General features: G+C 34.0%; 2 protein-coding genes across 2 annotated transcripts; both read right to left on the minus strand.

Moving 5' to 3' along the window:
* Positions 1-2017: 2017 nt before the first annotated feature.
* LOC126701941 (uncharacterized) lies at positions 2018-7125 on the minus strand. The gene is made up of 2 exons (XM_050400400.1): positions 6185-7125; positions 2018-2924 (listed from the first exon to the last, which is right to left on the minus strand). Exons 1-2 carry the CDS (start codon positions 6817-6819, stop codon positions 2480-2482), a joined length of 1080 nt encoding a protein of 359 aa, XP_050256357.1. The 5' UTR covers positions 6820-7125; the 3' UTR covers positions 2018-2479.
* A 1639-nt stretch (positions 7126-8764) lies between these two features.
* Positions 8765-14249, minus strand: LOC126701786 (calcium-dependent protein kinase 10). The gene is made up of 7 exons (XM_050400150.1): positions 13362-14249; positions 12618-12761; positions 12350-12502; positions 10848-10963; positions 10566-10733; positions 9629-9859; positions 8765-9355 (listed from the first exon to the last, which is right to left on the minus strand). Exons 1-7 carry the CDS (start codon positions 14047-14049, stop codon positions 9182-9184), a joined length of 1674 nt encoding a protein of 557 aa, XP_050256107.1. The 5' UTR covers positions 14050-14249; the 3' UTR covers positions 8765-9181.
* Between the last annotated feature and the right edge of the window lie 7375 nt (positions 14250-21624).

A 21624-nucleotide genomic window follows, 5' to 3' on the forward strand; every position in this document is an offset into this window, starting at 1 on the left:
GTACTCCCCATTTTCTCTGAGTTTGAACTTTGGAGCATGGTCAAGACTGTCCTAGATAATCAACTGGCAAATACACTCAAGTTAAATCCCCATTTATCTTTTATTTTTTTGTAGGATTGGTGGGTACTTAAATTTAAGATCTATTCGAAAGCTATTTATTTCCTTTAGCACATGAGTAAAAGACATATGCTAGATGCCTAAATTGCTTATGGAGAAGTGAGAACGTATATAATAGTAAAAAAATGTGTCCATAATCTAATAAAAACAACGTTATCTTGGTCTTTATTGCATGGTAATGACATTTTTTTAGACATGGTTTTGGTTATTGGCATTTGAAATTTGTATCTATAATTTACCAGTGGAAGGAATCTATGAATGTAGAATCAAAAGCTTGGAACCAAAAGAGGATCAACTTTTTGGAATAGGAATCGTACGTACCAGTAGTTGTGGCTTTCTTGTCGGAATGTGCAATTTGGAGATTCTATGATAATCTTTACCAAATATAATTTGTAGATTTCAGGTGCTAAGGACAGCAAGAATCCTTCAATTTGTGTATGCTTTACTAGTTTTTTGATTAAGCAATAGTCCTGCTCGTGTATTGATTGTGACTCTCAACCTAAATCACACATTTCAAGCTAGCCCTTTGTTTTTAAACAATTTGCTTGGCAGAAACTTTTATAATCCCTTTGTTAATTTCATGGTCATATTCAAAAGAACTCTTTGACACTCCAAAATCCAAATCCCAAAAAAACAAAACACTAGAAAGTGAGAGGGGAGAGCAAGTTGACAAACTTAAACACTAGAAAGTGAGAGGGGAGAGCAAGTTGACAAACTTAGCTCCATTGAAGAAGACAACACCATATGTCTTGTAGTGATGAGAATATCCACATTCTGTCGCCTGCACGGTACTCTCTGGTGGATTCAAAATTATGGATTAATTCAATACACTGCCGCCTACAAAGCTGGCTTGGATAGTTGAATATGTTCTTGTAATACTGGTTTTGCAGTTTCCAACATATCAAATTACTAGGCTATTTACTTACCCTTTAAACAACATAACTAAACCTATCCTATGTTTCAGAGATGCAGCGCCTATAATACACCTTTAGCCCATTAAAAAGGATAAAAAAACAAAGAAAAGAAAGCCAGAAGAGAGGCTGACAAGAGCAGACACCAGATACCTTCAATCCATATAGATACGACAGCAGGAAAGCAAAAGCAGATTGGGCCTGTTACATTATTGACAAGGTCCATTCACTTGATTATGCAGTACATGTCCCTCAAATAAAACTTAAGGTGCACCGCATCATATCCAGCTCACAGATGCACTGGACAAAAGCCTTATCCTAAAACTAATGGCCCCACCCCTCTTAAAGCCCTAGGCCCCTACCCTTTCCCATCTATCACCTAAAACAAAACTTGTAGTCTCCATTATATTCCACACCTGTGTAAGAGAATGTGATCAAAGAGTTCCATAGTTAAGAAACACATTTTTTTCAAGTCCAAATATTCTTTTGCCAGAAGTCTAATAGCTAAACTGGTTGACACTGTGTTTCCAAAACAGACATCCAAAATTCTAAAAGTAAAAATAACAGAAGTCCAATTATTCTTTTCTAAATTGTCAAGGAAGTCTCGGTACTGACTTTGGTGTTATAGAAAAAACTAGGAGACAGATTGTAAACTCATAATTCATTTTTGAACCAGCATGCATGGATAGTACAGATCTGCACATCCTTCTTTTGTTAATAAATATCTGAAACTTATTGTAATTTTGATAGACAAAGCCATTGGTCCAAAGGATTTTTCTGGATACAAAAATTTAGATGAGCACACAAGTTGTTTGAACAAAACGCCAAAAAATAAAGTTGTCAACACATAGTCCTGCTCCTACCACAAATTTTTCCTTCTACGTGCGGGCTGAAAACTGTGCCAGTGCTTCATTATATATTTTGATTCTATCCCCAGGAACAAAAACTCAAATACTGTAACATTACATATTTAACTTCACAAGCACAACTTAAGAGAACAAATTCATGAGTGGCATCTTTATTAAACCAATAAAACAAGAGTTGCATCTTTAATCAACCAATATAACAAATTGAATATTTCCCAAAGTTGGCTCGAGGTGAAGTCACTTGTTTGAGAATCTAAGAACTATCACTTCTAAGTATAAAGAATCCAATTCTAAGGCAGAGTAGCACTATGGAAAAAATGACAGAAAGGTTGGTAGTATTTCCCACCCATTTCTTCCAGTTGGACTGATGCCTAGCCCAGTGACAAATTACATCATTCCTAAATATGGCATCCAGATACCAAATTGGAAGAACCCAACCTAGACCCGGCCCTCCATTCACCCTGTGAAAACTTCCTACTATTCACATTCTTCAAAAGGATACACTCATACACATGCCATATTTACATCCATTAGCAACAACTAGCAGTGTTAATGGGCACCCCTGACATTTAGCGTGTGTAATCATTATGAAGTTCCTCCAAGAACTCTCTTTAAATCAGATTTCTGTTCTGCTGTAAGCCTTGAAGGGTATTTGACATCAAATTTAACTCTCAAATTCCCCTTCCTCCCAGCTTCTTTTGAGATTGGCATACCCTCATTTGGGACAACCACCTCAGCTCCAGGTTTGACGATATCTGTTAGTGGGATCACGAGATTCCTTCCATCCAGGGTGGTTAGGTCAATGGTCTTCCCTGTGAGGGCCTCTAGCAGTGTTATCTCCTGGTTGACTACCAGATCATTACCATCCCTCTTATAAAGAGCATGTGGCTTCTCATCTACCACAAAAACAACATCTGCAGGAATGATACCAGGCTCCTGGTTACCCTTCTCAGGGAATGTGATCTTTGTGCCCTTCTTCCAACCAGGTTTTATCTCAACGGTCAATATCTCCTCCAGAGTCCGAAATTTACTGCAAGAGAATTGCTCATGCCATCAAGTGGAAGTAACATTCAAAAAGCAAAACATTCACTCAGGATTAACAGAATCAAACCATGCATATTTATTCCCCCCACCCCCCCCCCCCCCCCCCCCAAAAAAAAAAAAGAATCAAAGCACACATTTGCAAAAGATTATCGATGCAGAGCAATGCCATATCATGCCACCATATTTTTCTTTATTATTATTCTTTTTTTTTGGGGGGGGTGGGGTGTGGGGGGGTAAGTTACACATGAACCTGGTGGGTCATGATCCCATGACCTTATCCTCCGCTTTACTCTAACAAGGAGAAGGAAGTGTCATTTGAGCTAAAGCTCATTGGCCATATCATGCCAGTAATAAAAGAGGACATCCATATTTCCTTTTTTAGTTTGATATATAGACTAAAATTATCTATGTGAATTTTTTGAGATAATTTGCAAATCCCAATACTTGGCCAATAGAAGACCTATTTTCCTAACAGGATAGACCATGAGAATAGAGAGCCTTACGCATAAACCATTAACATTTATTGCTTCATAGGCAGGACAAGCAAACCCAAGAAAACCAGGAAACAGGGATAGGAAAGAAGGAAAAAAGAAAGTATAGGTTTCCATTGCTCAAGGAAAAGCAAGATTAATCATACAAATCATTAGCCAAGTTTAACCCTTGAGAAAAGCATTATCCCTAATGAAAAACAAAATTTTGTTTCCTTTTCCTCTATTCTTTTATAAAATAAAAATAAGAATAACTAGCAGTTTAGCTTCTCTATCAGACCTAACAAAAAAGTTTAGCTTCTCTATCAGTATCTGAGATATAACTCACTACTAAGGAAACAACTTATGACCGATCCACTTAAGCTTAGAAATGTTCCAGTCAATGAAATTTCTTCCTATTCACCTTACAAGGTTGACTAGTTTTCACTCTTCTATTGGTGCTGCTGGCCTCTAACTACAGGTGGAAGACTTCCCCCCATGGAAACATCTTCAGGCTGAACTGTATTGTTGTGGCCCAAAGTTCAGAGAATGCATGAGTGAAATCATGTAGGTTGGCCAAAATACCCCCTTATAAACTTAAGTATCAATATAACTTATCAAAGAACTAAACGACGAAGTTGAAAAGCATCTTCTTAGCTTTGCTTGACACTTGACAGTGCTTGCTTAAGCTTTTTCTTCTTTTAAATTCTAATTCACCACGTATAAAGTAGTCTTGAAGCTACTTGCAGCTTCAAACTGGCTAAAGATAGAAATGTGGTTGGTCTGGCCTTGGGTACCTCAACCCAAAGCTTGTCCAGCAAGATGCTGCCCTACCTAGGTCCTAGAAACCAAATACATATTTGATAATAGACCAATGATTTCTCTTACTTCTTTATCCGCAAGCATTTAAAAAACCAATGATTTCAAGTTTTCTTCTCCAATTAAACCCTTCCAATATATATTACTTTGAATATCTTAAGAATGCGCATTGTTGGCAATCTGTTTGGCAGCAAGAGGGGAAGAGGAAAGGAAAGGAAAAGGAAAATGAAGTGGAAAGGAAAAGGAGAAGAAAGGTTGGTAATTCCCTTTTGTCTGTTTAGTAGAAGGTTATAAATGAGTGTTGAAAAAGGGACGAGTTTACATTTCTGTTGTTTGGTTCAAATACAGAAGAGAATGGAAAGTTACTCATAAGTAATACTTTGACAAGTACACCCCTATAAAAACAACATTAAAATATTCAGTTGTAGTTAATTGACCATTAAGGCTATAAATGGAAGCCCCATGGAAAGATCCAATCTCACATTCCTTCTCTTCCCTCAAACCAACCAAAGGAATTTGTATTTCCATCTCCCCTTTTCCTTTCATTATTTCACCTTTCCTCCTATTTCCTCCCAACCACACATAGTTATTGTTATTAAGACCAGTCCATCTGTAGACATTAAGGGATTAACCAACCCACAACAATTTTTGGTATCACATTGAATATTGATTACATGCAAGAACTCTTAGGGTCTGTTTGAGATCCGCTTATTTTGCTGAAACTAAAAACTTTTTGTTGAAAGTACGATAGATAAAGATAAAAGTTAGGTGAAATAGTACAGTGGGACCCATAAATAGTACCAAAAAGTGCAGTGAGACCCATGAATAGTAGCAAAAATATGCTGAATAGTAAAATAAATTGGCAAATTTCATCCATGTCAAACGAACACTTAGTGGTACAAAGTTGAGAAAACCTTCACAAGAAAACCAAGCAGCCCTTTAACGAAAGCTATGATATCTAAAAATGGAATTCAATGATCTCTCCAACCATGTCGTAAGAAAATTAATGCTCAAAATTTTCAAGAGTTGATAGCTCAATAGGATCCAAGCTTTTTTATTTTATTTTATTTTTATTGTTAAGTTGCACACACACCTACTGGGTCTTGAACCCACTACTTTAACCCTCCCCGCCTAGCACTTATAAAGGGAGGAGGTGCCAATTGAGCAAACGTATAAGATTAACAATTATTTCAAGAAAACGAAAAAATGCTACAGTCAGGCAGTCCTATAACCTACCAAAAGTCAATTGCTTGACACAAGACATTAATGCTCTTCAAAGTCATTAACAAGGATCAATATTGCAAGTTTGCAACAGGCAACCAAAAACTCCAGAGGTTTTTAATTTTATTTAAGACTCAATATGACCATTCAAGAGCACAGGCAAGGCAACCACCTAGACAACTGCCACCTTCAGCAGAAAAACCTTTGCCTAGAACTGTCAATTTACAACCAAAATTCGACCGAACAGCTTAATCAATCCCAGGAAAAACCCTCCTCCTATTATGAATTAATCAAAGGCTACAAAAACACAAACACAGAAGTAGATTTCACAATAAATCACTTCCACCCTAGGCAAAGCTTCCTAATAATTATTATTATTTTGATAATGTAAGAAACCTTCTTGAAGAAGAGCCCTTTGGACTCACCTCTAGCCACTAAAACCTGCCCCATCTGCCAAAACCAGTTGCCGGATAATCAAGGGACATTCACACCTGATGGGCTAAGCACTCTTAAGCAAAGCTTCCTAATCTCTTAAAAACACATTCATATATTTGTTTAAACATCCATGCAACAAGGAAAATTAAAAGTGTAATCCTAAGTCTGTTTTCAAAACAATAGCACATGAATGTGAAGCCAATAACACAGTAAAAAAAAAACACAAAAAAACAAAAAACCAAGAATCCAATAACAAGCAAAAGAAAACAAATTTAGTGTTAAAAAAAAAATAAATAAAACATACCCAGTAGTATCATAGACATTCCTAGAGATCCTCATCTTCTTCTTCGAACCTTTATAAAGCTCCTCCAAGCTACAAGGCAATACGCTCTCAAGCGGAGCTACTTTCCTCAAACCCGAAGAAGAAGAAGAAGAAGGTGTCCCACCAAAATCCGACCCGTTTGCACCCCTAAAGAACCCGTCTTTACCAAAACCCCTCACCCCCGCTCCACCGCTTCCTCCACCGCCAGCTCCGCCATTGCTCTCGGATCCAAAAATCTCAGCATAAATATCCTCCGCATCACGCGGGTTGAACCGAAACGACGTCGGGTTGTGGTGGTGGTGCTGGCGATTGTAGAAATGGTGGTGATGGACACGCGAAGAGGAAGACGCAGAAGAAGAAGAAGAAGGCTGGGGTGGCGGGATTTGACCGGACTTGAGAGCTTCCTCACCGTAGAGATCGTAGATCTGACGCTTCTGGGGGTCGCTGAGAACATCGTAAGCTTCGGAAATACGCTTGAATTTGGCTTCGGCTTCGGATTTGTTGATGGGGTTCTTGTCTGGGTGCCATATCATAGCTAGTCTCTTGTACGCTTTCTTCAAATCGTCCTCGCTTGCGTTTCGATTCACTTTAAGAATGTTGTAATAGTCCACCCCCATTTTTTTATCTCTCTCTCTAACTCAGAAAAACAACAAAGAAGAACAAAGAACAAAGGAGAAGAAGAAGAACAACAACCTAGTATTTTTTCACACACTGTTGTGTTTTGTCTTTTTTCTCTCTTCTAACTCGTTGAGTGTGTTGTTGTGTGTGTTTGGGAAATTTGGAGAGGTGGTGGTCGGGAAAACCGTTGGATGAGTAACGGAAAGGGCGTAGAGCTGGAGATCCGACGGTTACGGAAAGTGTTTCTTTTTCTTCTCTTCAAATAAGGAGGGAATTGTGTTATTGCGGGTCTTTCTCTATTTTTCAGCTTCAACGTGCTGCTTCTTATATTTATATTTGTAATAACTATTATTAAGAGGGTGATGATTTTTGGGCCTGACTTTTTTACCAAACTAAAATAAAGATTTTTGGGCTAAATTTAAGAAACGGCAATCTCTGACAGATTGTTTTTTACTTTTACGTTTTTTTTTTTTTTTTTTTTAATCTATTTACAATTTACTATGTCAGAGTTATGATAAAATTGTGACCCAAAAAGTTGTGGGCCTAGATTTCCTCAAATGTACTTGGGGTGTGTGTATTTTCCTTTTATACACAATATTTTTCATAATCAAATTTCATAATTGTTAAGTTGTCAAATTGTTGCTGACTCTCATATGAGTCCATTATTAACTTAGCACCATTTAGAGCCAAAATCCATTAGGTTATTTTAAGATTTGGCAAACTATAATCTATTATCTATCACTTTCACATGATTTATTATTTTAAGTCCATTATTATCTGTCACTTTAACATTATTATATATTTCAAAAATTTAATTGTTGGATTGCATGTTCTTTACGCTCTTAATACACATGTCAAATTTTGTACCAATCAGATATTATTTACCATATGAACTATAAGATTATATTTTATGCATAATTTTAAATTACAAAAACTTGCAATTTAAATAATTTATTGATGACATAGCTATTGATCTTTAATTTTCTAGAAATTTTATAAGCATGGAGGGTGTAGAAAAGAAAATGTAATCCAATGGTAAATTTGTCAAATTTTATCTCTAATAAAAAGATATTGAGTAAGGTTATAGTTTTAGGATACAACCAATTTTTTAGCTAAAATTTGTCCTTAAAAAAATACTAAAAATGATAGCAATATTATATGGAACTACACGGAAGAACTAAATTGAAAGAAAATTAAAATTCAAGGACCTATTTATTTATTTTTTAAATTATCTTAAAGGATTTGATTAAAAATAGCTTAAGGTGAAAGTTAAACGGTGTGTAATTTGTTTTTTAGGAATTTGGATTTGTTGTGGGGGTGGGGAATAAAATAAAGTTGGGAAGTAGTGGGCCTGCATGAACAAAATGAGTGACAATGATGAACGTAAGAAGTAAGGAATTGATCCTTTTTTTTCCTTCTTGATTCAAACTCCATTTGGTTATCTAAAGGTAATTCATGAATTAAATAATCCGCAGTCTGCACTGCAGCAAGTGAGCTTAAATTCCTGTTTCTAGAACGTGACAAACAATCTTTTTGATGGTAGGGAATAGTTTGGGACTTCATAAAAGTCGGTGAGATTCTCTCAAACATATTTATAGAATGAGTTTGACAAATAAAAAAAGAGTAAGATACTTTCATAATTTTATTATATGTACGGTGTATAATTATGTAGGCATAGGATCACCATGTTTGTCTCTTTTCCTTTCTTTCCTCATAGACTTTTGATTCTTTCTCCTGATGGAAGCAATAAGGACAAGTGAATGTAACATTCCCAATTTCCAATGAGGTAGACTCACATTTGATTTTGTGTAAGAAGACAAATGGAATGTGAGTAATTGAACAGTATTCTATGTTGGCATTACCCAAAGCAACATTTTTTGTAACAAACACTTTACAAAGAACATTGCTGTAAAACTAATTCATAAAATCTTCACCAATTAGGTATTGATGCAAAATTAAAACATTTTAAAATTTATCTTATGTTCACATTTCCAATAAATAACTCTACCTGGTTTCTGCACAATGTTAGAAAAGAACTTAAATATCGAATCATCAACCTTGAAAAACATGACACCAATATACAAGATAGTGTGACACTCATTCCAGAACTGTAACACACACTTCCACAAACTCCGGGAACGCCTGACAACTCCGGCAGTTCACAGCCACTAGTTGCATGATCCACATGGCCAAAATTGAACTATGTTTGCCAGTGTCACCGATGAATATCCAGTGTTCCCCCTCACCGAGTCTTATACCCAAAACTCACATTTGGTGAAACCCCCCACATACCATATTTTTGTGTATATAAATGATAAGGAAAGAAAATGGGGAAGAAAATAAGATGATGAAAAATTCAAATCATACAGCAATAGCTTGACCAGTCATCCCATCGTGAAGTTGCAAAGAACCATCTTTCATCAGGTTAAGGCTCAAACTCTTAAACCTCTCCCTTGAATACTGCCGAGATGCCTTTCTCCAATCAGTTCCAGTCTTCATCATAGCAACAAACTCCTCATAACTAACACGGCCATCCTGAAAATAATTTAAATAAAGGTTAGGAGCCACAGTACAAGCTATTGGAGCAAGAGAGTTTTTTCATATCATAAAGAATTTCAGAATTCTCAACATCAATTTAATATCTGGAATTCTGGATCATTTCAACCTATTGCTGTGCTGACACAGAATTATGACAAGTTCTAAAAATTTATGAATGTTGCATTTGCTTTGAATTCCAATACACTCTGAATGTAATACTTCAAAAGGGGGAGAATAGAACAATGAGATGATAAGGCTTGAAAGTCTGACCTTGTCTGTGTCAACCTCACGCATGATGTCATTCAGCACTTCAGTATCAGTTTCACCAGAGTCATCTGTTAATGCTTCCAATAGTTCATTTGATTCAATATATCCACTTCCATCTTTGTCGAAAAACATAAAGGCTCTGCGGAAATGCTCATCATTCTCCATCCTTTGCAAGTGAATTGTCACTGCTACAAACTCTCCATAGTCCAGTACTCCATTCCCATCAACATCAGCCTAGAAAATAGCTCTAGTTATTTTCTATTTGTATGAAATTAATGTTTATAAACCCTGAAGCAAAGATCCATATTTAGCAACTAACACTATCAGAATGAGTTCTAACCCAATTGGCACCTCATTTCTTTATAAGAGAAAAGTGGAAGATGCAATTGTATGTTCAAGACCCACCAGATGCATATGCAGCTTACCAATTAAAAAAAAACCTAACACCATTAGATTTCAAAAAATGGTGAAGCTATTGTCATCCTGACCTGATTTTGTCTCTTTTATGGATCCTACTCCTCTAGAAGGCAAATTTTTCTAATCATGCAGAGTATGCAATACTTGCCAAATGCTTAGGGCATCCTAAATGCATATGAATACTTGATATGATCAAGTTCCGAGCATTTTTACTTCATTGAAAAGGTGCCAAAGATCTAATTGCATAGTGGTAAAGGGAAAATGGCATTTGCAGGGTTTCAGGGTATAAATTCTGACTGTTAACTGGTGGGTGAAAACATAAGAGGACAGTGGTTTGACACGCGTAAGTTTGCAGTGCAGTGAACTACTTACTGTAAGAATGTTGCAGGAGTCATTTCAAAAGGAGCAAACAAGGGATTGAAATGATGTGATATCACCACAATCCAAAAGTAGTGGTCATGCATAGAATGGATAATAAATAGAGCAACTTTTTATCTGAACTTAGGGAAGGATAAAAACATACCACTTCCATCAGCATTTTTATCTCTGGTTCAGCCAATTGTGAACCAACCTTCCGAAGCCCAGCCCTCAGCTCCTCATATGTTACTTTTCCATCTTTGTCAGTGTCCATCAATGAAAACATATCTTTAATTACTTCTACCTCTTCAACAGACAAGTGTTCAGCAATTACCTACAGCAATTATTTGAACCCCAAATCATCCACAAGGGTATAGAAATCACATCAATGCAGTTAAAGTCAGAATTGGAGCTGACAATTAGACCTAAGCCAAAAATAGATGCTTACCCTAAGGGCTTTCTTTTTGAATCTATTCATCACAGAAAACTGTCTGAGCCTTGATCGCACAATATCTCCTAATGGGACATTTGGAGCTTTCTTTGCATTTTGCAACCAGGGGTGATCTAGCAAAGATAAGAAGATAAAATAAAAGATCAGTATACCCGTTTCAAGAAAGCTACCCTATGCTAGAGAAAAACTCAAATCTCCTAGCAGTTCACATATATAGGCATTTCAATGATTTGCTCCTCGTACGAGCCAAAAAAAAAGTGAATAAATAATAAATTGTCTACTGGCGCTTGTGAGAAAATCCATTTGTGAACTCATGCCTCACTTCTCAACACTGGTGGGAGAAGTGCTCTGAATGCAGGGCAATGATGTGATTTTGTAAATGATTTTCTTCAAAATTTTCTTAAGGAACATTAGAGTGCAACTTTTTTCGCTGAATAACATAAACTTACAAGTCCAAATAGTGAAGTCCAGGCCTTTCATCACAATATATACATTAAGCAGAATGATTACAGGAAGATCTGGTCTATAGCCAGCACCTACATTCAATGTGCTTGCCCCAGTAAAGCAATAAGTTAAGAGCCCAATGAAATGATCAAGAAGAGTGGCCCTCAATTTTAGTTCTACAAAGAATTTAGTCTCAAGAGTGGGTTCTCAGTACAAGCCTAAACTTTCAGATTAATTATAGCATGATTACCGACATTCTAAGGCAGGAGACAGGTACTTAATTCTCCAGAATTAATTCTATCCTGGAATAAATCTAAAGGCTAAAATATTGTGTGTAGGTAATCACCATAAAAAGAACTAAAGTAGACTCTGCTGCCACAAGAAATACCTTTCTTTTTGTTGCACAAGTATGGACACCAACCAGCTGATATCAATTAAGACGTCCAACTCTAGCCTAGAAATGATCCTTTTTCCGCTCTCAATCTCTGACCAGGATCTATGAATTTTATTTAAAGTCTTTACCTACTTGGGCTGGGAATCTAAAGATCTAGAAGTACACCAGCTAAACAGAGACTTTTGATTAAGTCAAAGAGGTTCAACCTATAAGTATCTTTTCTTCATTTTTTGCTAGCCAATCATGAGATTTTCCACCACTGGACCCGGAAAATTCCACACGAATAAGGACTACCAAAGGCCATACCCTTGTTTCATTGTCAAAAACTAGCAAAATCTACTGGCCCATGGTCATCTAGATGGTGATATGTGATACCAATACCATGTTCATTTAATGGTTGAAGTTATCTCAAAATCACTATCGTGAAACTTCATTTTCTCAATAATAATAATCTAAGTTGTGGAAGGCTGAAAGACCTCGTATTCTCTCTCAATGCCCCAGTAAACATCGAATGGAACCCCAAACATACGCAAGACAATAATAATTCATAGTGGTGAGGTCACAGCTACTCCGATTCATCACAAACTTGGTCAAAATTCACAAACTATCTAATTAAAAATTAGAACCACATTAAGTATGAAAACTCAGCTAAAGAACTTACCAAGCACCTGTTGAGCAGTCAACCGCTTTTTCGGATCCTGTTCCAACATCTGCCTAACAAGGCTCTTAGAACTTTCAGAAATCTGAGGCCAAGGCTCCCTCCTGAAATCAATGTTCCCTCTTAAAATTGCAAGAGCAACACCCTGTTCAGTTTCTGCAACAAACAAACAAAAAAATTAAAATTAACAACTTTACAATCCTATGCAAGACTTCTTCAAAACTAGGCTACTATTTTTTCTTTTTTAAAAGACACAAAATAAAATAAATACCTGCCCAAAATGGGGGAACCCCACATAGCAAAATATAAACAATCACGCCGGCGCTCCATATATCCACCTCTGGCCCATAGTTCCGCTTCAACACCTCTGGCGCCATATAGTACGGACTCCCCACAATCTCCGAGAACTTCTCTCCTAAAACCCACCAAAATAAAATTACTAAATTTAATATTCAACCTATAGTACCCAGCCAAAAACCCCTATATCCAATCATTAAAACAATAAACTTTATCACAACCCAGTACATAAATACAACAATCAAGCGCCAATAAAAAAAAAAAATACAACAATCAAGCAAAACCCAGATATCCAAAAAATAAAAAAATCAACCCAAACCCCATAAAAATCATGAAAAAAACACTATAATTCACTTGAACACTAAGCTTAATAAACACAAAGGACCTCAAATCAACTAATATTAACAAAACAAATTAAAATTAAAAATGTTAAATTAGAAATATTGAGGGGAAAAAAAAAAAAGCAGAAGCAAGAGAAAAATGGTGGTTTGGTCTGTCGGCAATGATACCAGCTTTAAAATTACCAAATTTAATATTCATCCATAGTACCAATCAAAAAAACCCATATATCCAATTATTAAAAACAAAAACAAAAATTAATCACAACCTATACTTAAATTCAACAATCAAGCAAAACCCAGATCTCCCAAAACTCAAAAAAAAAAAAAATCAACAAGCACTAATAAACACAAAAAATAATGAAAACCCAAATCCATACCAGGCTTGAAGAACACAGAGAGGCCAAAGTCAATAGCTTTAAGCGGCGAATGCTCTTTCTTATTAGCAAACAAGAAATTCTCAGGCTTCAAGTCCCTATGCATGACTCCATTAGCATGACACATCCTCACAACCTCAGCTATAGTCCTCGCCACACTCGCTGCAGCTCTCTCAGAATAATGCCCTCTCGCCACAATCCTATCAAAAAGCTCACCTCCCTCGCACAACTCCATGACCAAGTGCACATTTTCACTGTCCTCATACGTAGCTCTAAGCCTCACCACGTTCGGGTGCTCCGGAAAATTCGACATTATCGCCACCTCGCGCCTCACGTCCTCAACATCGATCGAAGTCCTCAGCTTCCGCTTCGATATACACTTGCAAGCCAAAGCTTCCTTGGTCTCTCTGTCAGTACAGAGGTACGTTATGCCAAACTCTCCACGACCCAGTTCGCGTCCGAGTATGTACTTGTCGCCGATTCTGGTTCTGTGGCTCAACGGTATCACATCTTTCAAGACGCGGATCGGAGCTGGTGATCGAATAGCATCCTCTGCATATGGGTTTGGTTTTCTGTCCCTGTTGGGTGTGGTGGGCTTGTTCTTGTTGCTGCTCTTCTTCTTCCTCTTCTTCCTGCTATCGTATTGTTCTTCTCTGGTCTCTGGTCTCACGCATGTGTTACAGTTACCCATGAAAGCAAGCTTGTTGTTACAGAAACAGAGAGTGTGTATAGTATTCTATAGTATAGACTGTATAGTATATATCTGAGACGAGAAAAACGGTGCGTTTTGGGGGGAGAAAACCGGCCGAGGAATGAGGTCAGGTGGGAGAGAGAGAGAGAGAGAGAGAGAGAGAAAGAGAGAGAGAAGACGCGGGGTTCGGTTGAGAAAAAAGTGGGGTTTTTTGAAAAAAAATATGATGCTTATTATTATAATTTGTTATTACTATTCATTTTTTTTTTTATAAGTTATTGCTATTCAACTTATATACCATTATTATTGTTTATCTAATTTATATATTATATTATTATTTTGGGTATTATACTATAAGTGCTGCTTTTGGCCTGTCTGGTAGAAGAATTTGAGTAATGTTGTTCGGTAGTTTTTGATATATATGTAGGTGAAAAAGTGTGTTGAAATATATGTAAAATTGTTTAAAATGTGAAAATGTGTGTTAGAACTTACTCACCAAACATGGAATAATGTTTGATTGTTTTATGACGAGGGTGGAAAGGAAAATTGAGGTTCATTGCATTGGTTGATTGGTTATTGAATAATAGTAGAGATACAAACTGTTTTATAAAATATTTTACAAACTGTTCATATGGTGTGATTATTGATAAATGAAAAAAGTGATATTAATGGTGAGTCTAAATGAAAACCAATAAAATGTTGGTCACATCAATATTTTGTAAAAATGTTGTAAAATACTTTGTGATTATAACATTACTTTGGATTATTATGCGAAGAATGTTTGAACTTTTGGAGTAAATGACTTTTATTTGGGTTTGGTTTGAGTAGTTTTACTAATATAGCCTTTGTGTATTGTGTGTGTGTTTCATATGTTTTGCCATATTAAGATTGAATTTTGGGAGTTGGGAGTCCAGTTAAGACTATTTTTTAGTATCTTCTCCAAAAAAAAAAAAAAAAAAAAACTTTTTAAGTAATTATGAGGTGTGTTGAGGTTACATGGGTTTGTGGTGTGCCCTAATTACAAATATTATACATGTGTATATCCTACAAACATGAAGCTACATTATTATCTATTTTGTGATACTTCAAGAGGCATTCCTGTTAATCTTTATTGAATTTTATAATGTAGTAAGTGCGAACATCATTTATTGAAGGAAAAAAAAAATATATATATATATATATATATCTATATATGAAGAAAAATATTGTTCTACCTACAGGCTTTCATCGTGTGAATCAACAAAAATCTAAATGGGGATTGAAAGAGAAAACCAAGAATGAGAGGGTTAAACAATTTTTTTTCTTCGATACCTTGAGTGAATGATGCATTTGTCACATCATTCAATTTCGTTAAAGTCAATGAAATACCCACTAAGCTAACCACATAAGAGGTAATTGTCAAAAAAATAAATCACATGATATTTTTATGTTTAAAGAGTATATCCTAAAGTTGGTATCTATGATTTATTATTATTTTTTATTAAGTTTTCTTCTAAATTAGGTAGGAAGGCTGATTATGGAGTAGTTTAGATGATTATTTACTTATTTATAAATCACATTGACATTTAAAAAAAAAATTGACATTAAGTTATATAACTATAGGTCATAGGATTAAACCACATATAATTTATGTTTGAGTTATTACCCGATGAGTTGAAAAAAATTTCAAGCCAATTTAAAGCAACATGAAGGTCATTTAAAAATTATTTCCAACTCATTTGAAACCAATTCAATTTCTCTTACCCAAACTTATCATTAATTTAAATATAAACTTCAATGAAATTTATTATGTTCTACAAACTAATTAGGAACTTGTGGGTTTCAGTTAGTTTAACTGGTAAAGTCTCTGATGGTTGAATAAGAGATTTGAAGTTCAATCCTTACCTACATCAAAAACCAATTGGTGTCTTGGTAAAAAAGAAACTAACTGGGAACTTTCAATGCATTTTTATAACTTAGTTGAAAAAATACAATAAAAATTAAAAAGTAATAACTAAGTATGTACATAGGTAATGAACTATCTTTTTATTTATTTATTAAGAGTTGACAATTTAAAAAAAAATCAATAATATATATATATATATTTATATAGTTGCACATGGTGTTCTTTGTTAATATTACTCCACTCAATAACCTCTTATTGAAGTATCATTTTTCTTAACACACACACCAAAGTTTTATGTTAATTAATGTTATTTACTATTTAATTCATAAACTCATGTTCTATTTATAGTTTTAAAATACAAAAATTAAAAATTAAATATTTTTACACATATAAGATAATTATTGAACTTTGACCATTTTTAAATTTTGCAAGTATAAAAGGTATAAAAAGATAATACAATACAAAAATAGATTAGATTTGAATAGCTTTTTTTTTTTTCGGTGGTTATATATAGACTTTTGATAATTTCATGTTTTAAGGGGTTTCGAGTTATTGCCTCAATGGCAAAAACACCGTTTGTAGTTCAAAACCCAACCTACGCTAAAAAAAAAAAATGACAAAAAATTTCTCACCCAATTGATGATAGATTGTTAGTGTGTGCTGACTAGGTAAAAAAATGGTTAAGTAATGAGTTCAAATAAAAATCAATAAAAGTTTGTCAACTTAATTATTGCCATAACATTGCTCTGTATTGAAAAACAAAAACCATCATGCATGATTGGTTCAAAAAAACAAAAACAAATTTTCTTCAAGGATTGGAAACCTATCAGATGGTTAATGGTGGCCATTGAGACACATTTCTTAGAGGGCCAAGAGCTGCTTTTGATCCATTGATTTTACGTACTCAAAATTGAGGGAGTGCAGTGGATGGTTGAGATCTTTGGACATTATTTGTTGAAGTTGTTCACCAGTTTAGGGGGTCGCTGTAGGGATGTTTGACTTAATCACAGAACCAACCAAGGTCTAGATAGCTCCAAAACTTTAACCAAAAGTTTATCTAAAATAATCAAATGCAATTTCGGCAGTTTGGTCATGACTCATGTCCCACAGTGATACGGTAATTTTATTGACCAAAACAATCTAAAATAATTGTTAATAATTAATTAATTAGCAAATCTTCAATTTAATCAAATGGAGGCAGGGATATTGACAATTGCAGGGTTCTCTATGCCGTGGGAGTGTTGATTGGTTTGAAATTGGAATAAAACTAATCCAAATTTAGCTTGAGAAGTAGTAGGCTTTAAAATATTGGAAATTTACAAAGTCTGAATGGGTTTTCTCTGTTATATTTAACAATTTATTGGTATGTAATTTCTTGGTAGTTATTATAAATGGATTGGTTGTGGAATAACACCAAACAAATTGGTCAGAGTAATGTGGAATATATGCAACATCATAATAACGAGTATGAACAATTCTTGCGATCTTGTTTGACTTTATTTCAACCTGAACCCAAAGACCAATTGCCAACCAATCATTGATATGTTTTTATAATCACTGGAGCGCTATTTGGTAACGTTATTCTAGTAATGTTGTTTGTATTTTTTGAAAATACATATGCGTAAAAAAATGTGTGAAAATATATATAATATTGTTTAAAAACTGAAAAATGTTACTTATACTATCATACTAAACGGTAGTGAAATTGATTTTTTTTCTTCTTTTTTAGAAGATATAAATCCAAGAAGGTTGTATAATGTTCTTTTTAGTGTAATCTAATTACCATAAAAAGAATTATACACACAAGAGCATAGAAGCCTCTGTTTCGATACCAATGAAAAATGAAAATTATTTCACTATTCAGTTTATTTTTGCTACTATTCGTGGGTCTCATTATATTTTTTTAGTAATATTCATGAGCCTTACGGTATTATTTCAGCTAACTTTTACATTTACCTACAATATTTTCAATAATAAATTTTTAATTTCATTAAAATAAGCAAGATGTAAACCGACCTAATTCCTATAAATTCAATCCTGACTGTGTGTGAAGTTTCTTGGAGCAAAAAGATTGACAATTCAACCTTCTTTTTTTTTAAGGAACATTTCAATTACTAAAAAAGAAAAAAGAAAAAAAAACACAAAAAACAAAAAAAAGGAAGTAGGTGGAGACTTGGTCAATAAGATAGAAAGTTGAAGATTCCATTGTTAAAGTCAACAAAGATGCTGAAAGGTCTTCTTCACTAAAAGCTGCTACCATTAAATGTTTGATTTTCCTTCTTTTCTCACCTAGCTAAACCCTCATCCCTTTACCCGGAAGTAACATTGATAGGTACTCTATCATTTTGACCCAAAAAATAAAAAATAAAAAAGAGTAATAGGAGTAATTCCTGGTTGATAACCAATTAAAGAAAGCAAAAAGCAGCTAAAAAGTGTTTTTTACTTTGCTCCCAAAAAAGAAGAAGTGTTTTTCACTATTCAAAATGACTATTCAGGGGACAGCTTAAAGTCTAACATGGAGGTTGCTTATCTCAAATTAATTTTTTTTAATAATTGAACAATAGTTTAAAATTCAAAAGAAACAATTACGTGTGGTTCTGAATCTGAACTCCTGCGTTGTGCACGTTTTTCAATTATAACTCTGTGTTTTATTGATTGACTTATTACCAAAAAGAAAGTGTCATTGAACATTGATATGGAATTTTACCCTTTTTTTTGGTCTCACATTGATTTGCATTTATACTTCGATTTCTATCCACATGGAAAGAAAACCCAAATGGGTCTTACAAGTCACAAGAGAGCAATTTTTTTCTCGTCTTACAAAAGTTCATCTTATTTATTACACGTTTTTGGATGCCGACGTATGATGGAGTAAGAGTAACATTCACGTCAATCTCATTAATTTAATATTTTAGCAAAAATTTATCTAAATTCAACCGAAACAAGCATGTATTAGTCTCGCTAAATTAATTAAAACTTTTAAAGAGAACAGTCTCATCTTTCCATGAGTTAGCATCTATCCTTATTATATTAAATTTTAATGTTAATAAAATATTGAGGTTGATGTATGTGTATGAAAATAATAAATAGCTAAACAAGTAAAAGTAAATTTTTTTGAATGAATTTAGCTAAATATTTAAGGAGAGTGATGTGAATGCTTTAACAAAATATATGGTTCAATTGTTGTTTTTATTATTATTATTATTATTATTATTATTATTATTATTATATGTGTGTGTGATTTCCTGAATTTTTCAAAATAAAACTTGATGTTCTTGTTGTAGAGAGTTTTTTTTTTTTGAAAGCGAAACGGGAATTCATTCAATCATTTAGTGAACTAGCATCCAAGTACAGAGCGTCAAGGGCTGGAGGTGGTGACTCTTCTAGCCATACAAGTTCCTCATCTTGGTGACTCTTCTAGCCATACAAGTTCCTCACCTAATTGACTAGCATAACGGGCCAAACAATGAGCAACGAAATTAGCACTCTGCTTAATACAACCAACAGACAAGCTCCTAAGACCAGCTACTAATGTGCGAACATCATCATAAATGTGTCCCAATCTAGATCTATTAGTTCATCTTTATTTTTCTTTTTATTTTTTTCAAATGATTATTCCCTTTTTATTCCTAATTTGGTGCCTACCATGAGTTATTGTTTCTTTAGGGTTTTCTAGTCTTCTATAATGTTTTTCTACATAAACTAACGGTTGTAGGCTTGTAACCCTCTTGTATTTAGAATTTGATTAGTAATAAAATTTTAGAAATGTTTTATTTTCTTATTTCTTTAGTGAATAACAAAATTATCTTAGTGAATTCAAGGAACCCCTAGTGAATTCAATGATTTATTCTTGAATTAAAAGTGTTCTATTTCTTATGATGATTGACTACTTTAGTTGATACCAGAGTCTTATCATTTTCCGAGTCTGATAGCTAATGAATGGAATGGCAGCAAATTCAAGGATCAAGCTCCATGAATGAGAGATTGCGCTCTTGAATTTAGTTATTTTCATTCTTTGATGGTATAGCACATAAATGAGACTTCATGGATTGGATTCTTGATATTGAAGATTATTTAGAATATGCAAAGATCCTTGAGGATTGTAAGGTAATAATGTGCATCAAAGAAATTTAAAAGTGATGGCAAAAACCATAAGATGGAAAATTGAGAGAATAATGTTGAAGTTTTAATTAAATTTAAATATGATGGTGAGTCCATAATTGTCATAATTGTCAAGTCTCATTTATTTATTTATTTTTGAATACACGATGGATTTTTTTGTCAAGAGAAATTTGTAAACTATCTTAAATCTTTTATTGGTTGATATTGTAAATAAATTGGAGGTCAATGAGAATTTTTTTTACATAAAGTCATATAAAGAATCTAAGTTTCAAAATCAAATCAAGTTATTCATTTTACTCAAAAAAAAAAAAAAAAAATTATTCAAGTATTTAAAGTATTTATTTATTCGGAATATAAGATTTCAAAATTTAGACAGAAACTCGTGTACGAATTTCATTTAAATATAGGGTCTGTGTACAGTAGGAGGTGCCCACAGGCCACAAACTATTATTGAATTGTTGTAATTGTTGTACAGTAGGGTCTTATGTTTTAGAAAAAATGCCAAAAACTATTACTGAATTGTTGTACAATAGAAGGTGCCCACAGGCCAGAGACCCAAGTGTCGTTGGTCATATACTGCTTAACTGCTACATTAGTTTGAATACTAGTTTTTAGCCCTTATATATGAATTTCCTACTTCACGTAACAACATCCAAATTAATATACTCCAAAGAATAATATTTTTTTTTCTTTAAAAAATATTAACGAATGCTCTAAGGGTATTCATTAATAAACCATTTTAGAAAAAATTTATAAAAAAAGAAAAAAAAAGTAATTAATGTTTTAACAACTTTTTATATTTTCTCATAAAAGTGCTATAAAAAATTTCCTAAAATAATTTGTTAATAATTAGGGTAAATTGAAAATTACACCCCTAAAGTTTGGGGATGATTGGATTTTATACCCTAAAGTTTTAAAATTTGGATTTTATCCCTTAATGTTTGGGGTTGTTTGGATTTTACACTTTAACATTTCAGAATTTGGATTTTATCCCCTATATTTTAGGGGGTGATTTGATTTTACTTTCTAAAGTTTGGGAGTATTTGAATTTTATACCTTAAAGTTTCAGAATTTGGGGGTGTAAAATCCAAATTCTCCCTAATTTTAGGGGATAAAATCTAAAGTTTGAAATTTCAAGGTGTAAAATTCAAATACCCCAAATTTCAGGAGGTAAAATCCAAAGTTTGAAATTTCAAAGTGTAAAATCTAAACACTCTCAAACTTTAGGGGTACAATTTACAATTTACCCTAATAATTATCCTAAGAGAACCCATTAACTAACAAAACCTTGGTTTGCCTAGCTTTTCAATGAATCATACAATTCTATGCATTGAAAAAACTTCGAAACTCAAACGGGCAAATAGAATCCACGAAGTCAACAAAACGAGACCCAAAAGTAAAATGCCCTTGTGGAAGGTCTATCTCTAGTTGTTGCAACATAGATTCCAAGTTTCCAACCTAACCCATTAGTTAGATGCCCTTAAATTCTCTCTCATTACATACGCAGTATGAATATATCCATCTTGTGGTTTGAATTCTAGTCTTTACCCACCTCAATGTGAAGGATC

Source organism: Quercus robur, chromosome 10, assembly GCF_932294415.1.
Source record: "Quercus robur chromosome 10, dhQueRobu3.1, whole genome shotgun sequence".
Lineage (NCBI taxonomy): Eukaryota > Viridiplantae > Streptophyta > Magnoliopsida > Fagales > Fagaceae > Quercus > Quercus robur.